The sequence below is a fragment of the Trypanosoma grayi genome (genome assembly GCF_000691245.1).
Source record: "Trypanosoma grayi strain ANR4 Tgr_1521_V1, whole genome shotgun sequence".
Classification (NCBI taxonomy): domain Eukaryota; phylum Euglenozoa; class Kinetoplastea; order Trypanosomatida; family Trypanosomatidae; genus Trypanosoma; species Trypanosoma grayi.
The window spans coordinates 1-2,961 of record NW_008827139.1 but is presented as its reverse complement, the minus strand read 5'-3'; the positions used below and the strand labels follow the sequence as shown (position 1 = coordinate 2,961).

Here is a 2,961-nt window from a genome sequence, read left to right as displayed (position 1 = left end):
ATATATATATATATATATATATTCAGTAGAGGTATACACATAGACGTACGGGCGTTTGGTTTATTACGTGCATGTCGACGGGTCGGTTTGCTGCGGGAGCCGCGGGCCGCAGCATCAAGCAAAAGGTGCAGTCCAACCGCGGTGCCCCGTACAACGCTCGCTTCTTTAACTCCCTCTGGACGTACCGCTGCGGGCAGCTCACAACGAGCAACGTGCGCCGTCTCAAGGAGACAGGGATTCCGTTAGAGTACGCCTCCAGCAGCAGCAAGAGCGGCGGCGGTGTCAACGAAGACGAGCAGGATGCCACACCTGTTAAGAGTGATCTGCAACCCCACGCGCTGCACAAGTTCATGGGCGACGACAATTGGTCCCTCCTTGTCGCGGTGCCGAAGAACTCGGACCACTTCCGCAATGTGGTGGAGTGCTCGCGCGGGAGTCTCATGGTTGGCCACACCGACCCGCAGCTGTTCCATTGGTTCAAGCAGCTCGGCACCCTTCCACCACGCGCGATTCTCTCCGGCCCGCTGGAGCTGCTGTCGGGCGACATGCAGCAGGAGGCGTGGGAGCGCACGTTCGTGCGGCACCCTGTGATCCACAGCATCGCGCAGGACATGTGGACCCGCTGCGAGAGTAAGACGGAGGAGGAGAAGGTCACGATCGAGCGGCGCGAGCGCGAGGAGGACGAGAGGCGCATGCGCCGCATGAGCAGCAGCGACTGGCGCGCGAAGTTTCGCGAGCGCGAGCGCAACCCGACGGCGGAGGAGGACGAGGAGCGGCCGGTGTACGTCGTGAAGCCGGACACCTTTGCGCTGCTGCGGCTGCGGCCGGAGGTGATGCTGTGGATGAACGTCGCCTCGGAGACGCAGCGCGTGTGGGAGCCGGTGATTGCCGACCCCGACCCGCTCTGCCGCTGCGCCCCACGCTTCCTCCGCATGCTCAATCTCGCGAGGCAGAAACTCGTGCCGTCGCTCAACATGAACTTCTCCCTGAAACTCACCAACGCGTTCGTGTTCGAGATAGACGCGAGGGGGCTGTGGGCAATGGGGACGCAGGAGAACCTCGACCCCGGCGCCGCCGCGCGGGAGGAGTGGACAGAGCTGCGGCTCGAGTTCGGCAAGGGGCAGGTAATCCAGACGGAGCAGGAGATGGAGTGGTGGGTGCGTGGGCTCACGAAACTCGGCGCGCCGGAGATGTCGCAGTCGAACAGCAGCGTCGAGGACGCTGGCATGAACCCAGAGGACTATGATTACCGCCACATATGAGACAGATGAAAGCAAATTNTCGAACAGCAGCGTCGAGGACGCTGGCATGAACCCAGAGGACTATGATTACCGCCACATATGAGACAGATGAAAGCAAATTGGTTTGAATTGTGTGTGTGGAGGGTGTATAGGGCGCGGTTTTTGCGCGTGCAGGAGCGTGGGGATTCTGCTGCGGCCCGTTTGCTCCATTGGCCACACACACACACACACACACACACACACACACCAGAGAAAGAAAGAGAACGTGGCATGCGATTTTGATTTTGATGATGATGATGACAATGGTGATGATCATGGTGGCTCCTCCCGTTGAGTGTCTAGCACAACTGGAAGAAGCGGCAGCAGCAGCAGCGGCCGCGACGGCAAGAGCAAGTGAACGATGCACTTTGTCAGCAGGAGTAATGGTAGCTGTGCCCTTTTCTTCGCTCACCTCTTCATTGCCTAATATGGAATCAATACCCCCCCCCCCCCCCCCCCNCCCCAGAACAAGTGAACGTGAAGGATATGAGATGAAGGTGACACGACGTAGTGCTCGCAGGCGCGTTTTTCTGACCGCCTGCTTTGTGCTGGTTGCACTCCTCATGTTGTGCAACGCGTACCTGTGGTGGACCGGCGGTTGCGGCGCCAGCAACAGAACCGCTGATGACAACGACGCCCCACCACCTCGCGGGGAAGTCGTGCTGCAGATTGTGTTGCGCGTGCCGTCGCCAGTGTTTGCGCCGAGGCACGTCGGGCAGGAGCTCCTCCGCGAGTACGAGCATGAGCAGGAGAAGGAGCGGGTGCAGAACCAAACGCAGAAAGCGAACAACGATAGCCCCATCACGCCGGAGGATATTGCGCGGGCGCAGCGGAACGTCGTCACGATGCTCCCCTCTGCGGGGGACGGCGGTGGCGCCCACCGCGACTCGTTCCCGCTGCGGCCGGTCAGCAGCGAGCAGCTGCAGCAGGTGGGTGAGGCTCTTATGGCGCACGTGGCGACCTTCATCATCGCCGCCACACACGACGCGGCGCCTGTTATTGTTGACTACGGTTGTCGTATCGGGGCGCTACTCGCGCGGCGCCACACTCAAAGCACTGTGTTATGCGTCTACGACCCACGCGACGTGGCGCTGCGTCTGCCGCCTGGGGACGAGTCACTGCCGCAGAACCTCATTCGCGTCGTTGCACGGGATGGATTCCTCAGTGGTTTTGCACCATTCTTTACCTCTTGCAACTTCGTGGGCGTGTCGACCGTTTTTCTGCCGCTAGCGCCGTCAGTGGAGGGGACGAAGCAAGGCAACGAGAGCGATGTGCTGCTTCAACTCGTAGCACGTGCTGTGCAGGGCAGCGGCGCTGTGCTGGCGGTGCTGCCACTGGCGGCGTGTGACGAGCTGCTGTGGTGGCTCCGTCGTGTGCCACCATCACCTGCCGAGTTCAATGCAGATGTGCTGCGTGGCCTGCAGCTTGGGTCCGAAGTGCGCTGCGAGGTTGTGGCCGACTTTGTTGAGCGGAGCGACCCCGACGATCACCAGAAGAGCAGCAGCAGCAAGGCACCGCTGCGCCTGTTCCAGCTCACTGTGAGGCACTCGACGCGTGTGTGCCGCAAGACGTGGGGCGCGCCGCTGGTGCAGTGGGACCGTGCCGTTCTGTGCGTGTACAACTGCGGGCGTGTGCGCTACTCCGTGCTCGACCTCGCCGCCGCCCGCGGGGCCACCGCACC

The 2,961-nt window shown here is 61.6% G+C and overlaps 2 protein-coding genes across 2 annotated transcripts; both read left to right on the top strand.

The window, feature by feature from the left end:
• Positions 1-71: 71 nt before the first annotated feature.
• On the top strand, positions 72-1,262 carry DQ04_15211010 (hypothetical protein; the record flags this gene model as incomplete). Its single annotated transcript, XM_009317278.1, has 1 exon — positions 72-1,262. One exon carries the CDS (start codon positions 72-74, stop codon positions 1,260-1,262), a length of 1,191 nt encoding a protein of 396 aa, XP_009315553.1.
• A 266-nt stretch (positions 1,263-1,528) lies between these two features.
• On the top strand, positions 1,529-2,961 carry DQ04_15211000 (hypothetical protein; the record flags this gene model as incomplete). The annotated part of the gene is made up of 1 exon (XM_009317277.1): positions 1,529-2,961. A coding segment is annotated over one exon (1,433 nt), but the record flags the coding sequence as incomplete, so codon positions are not given.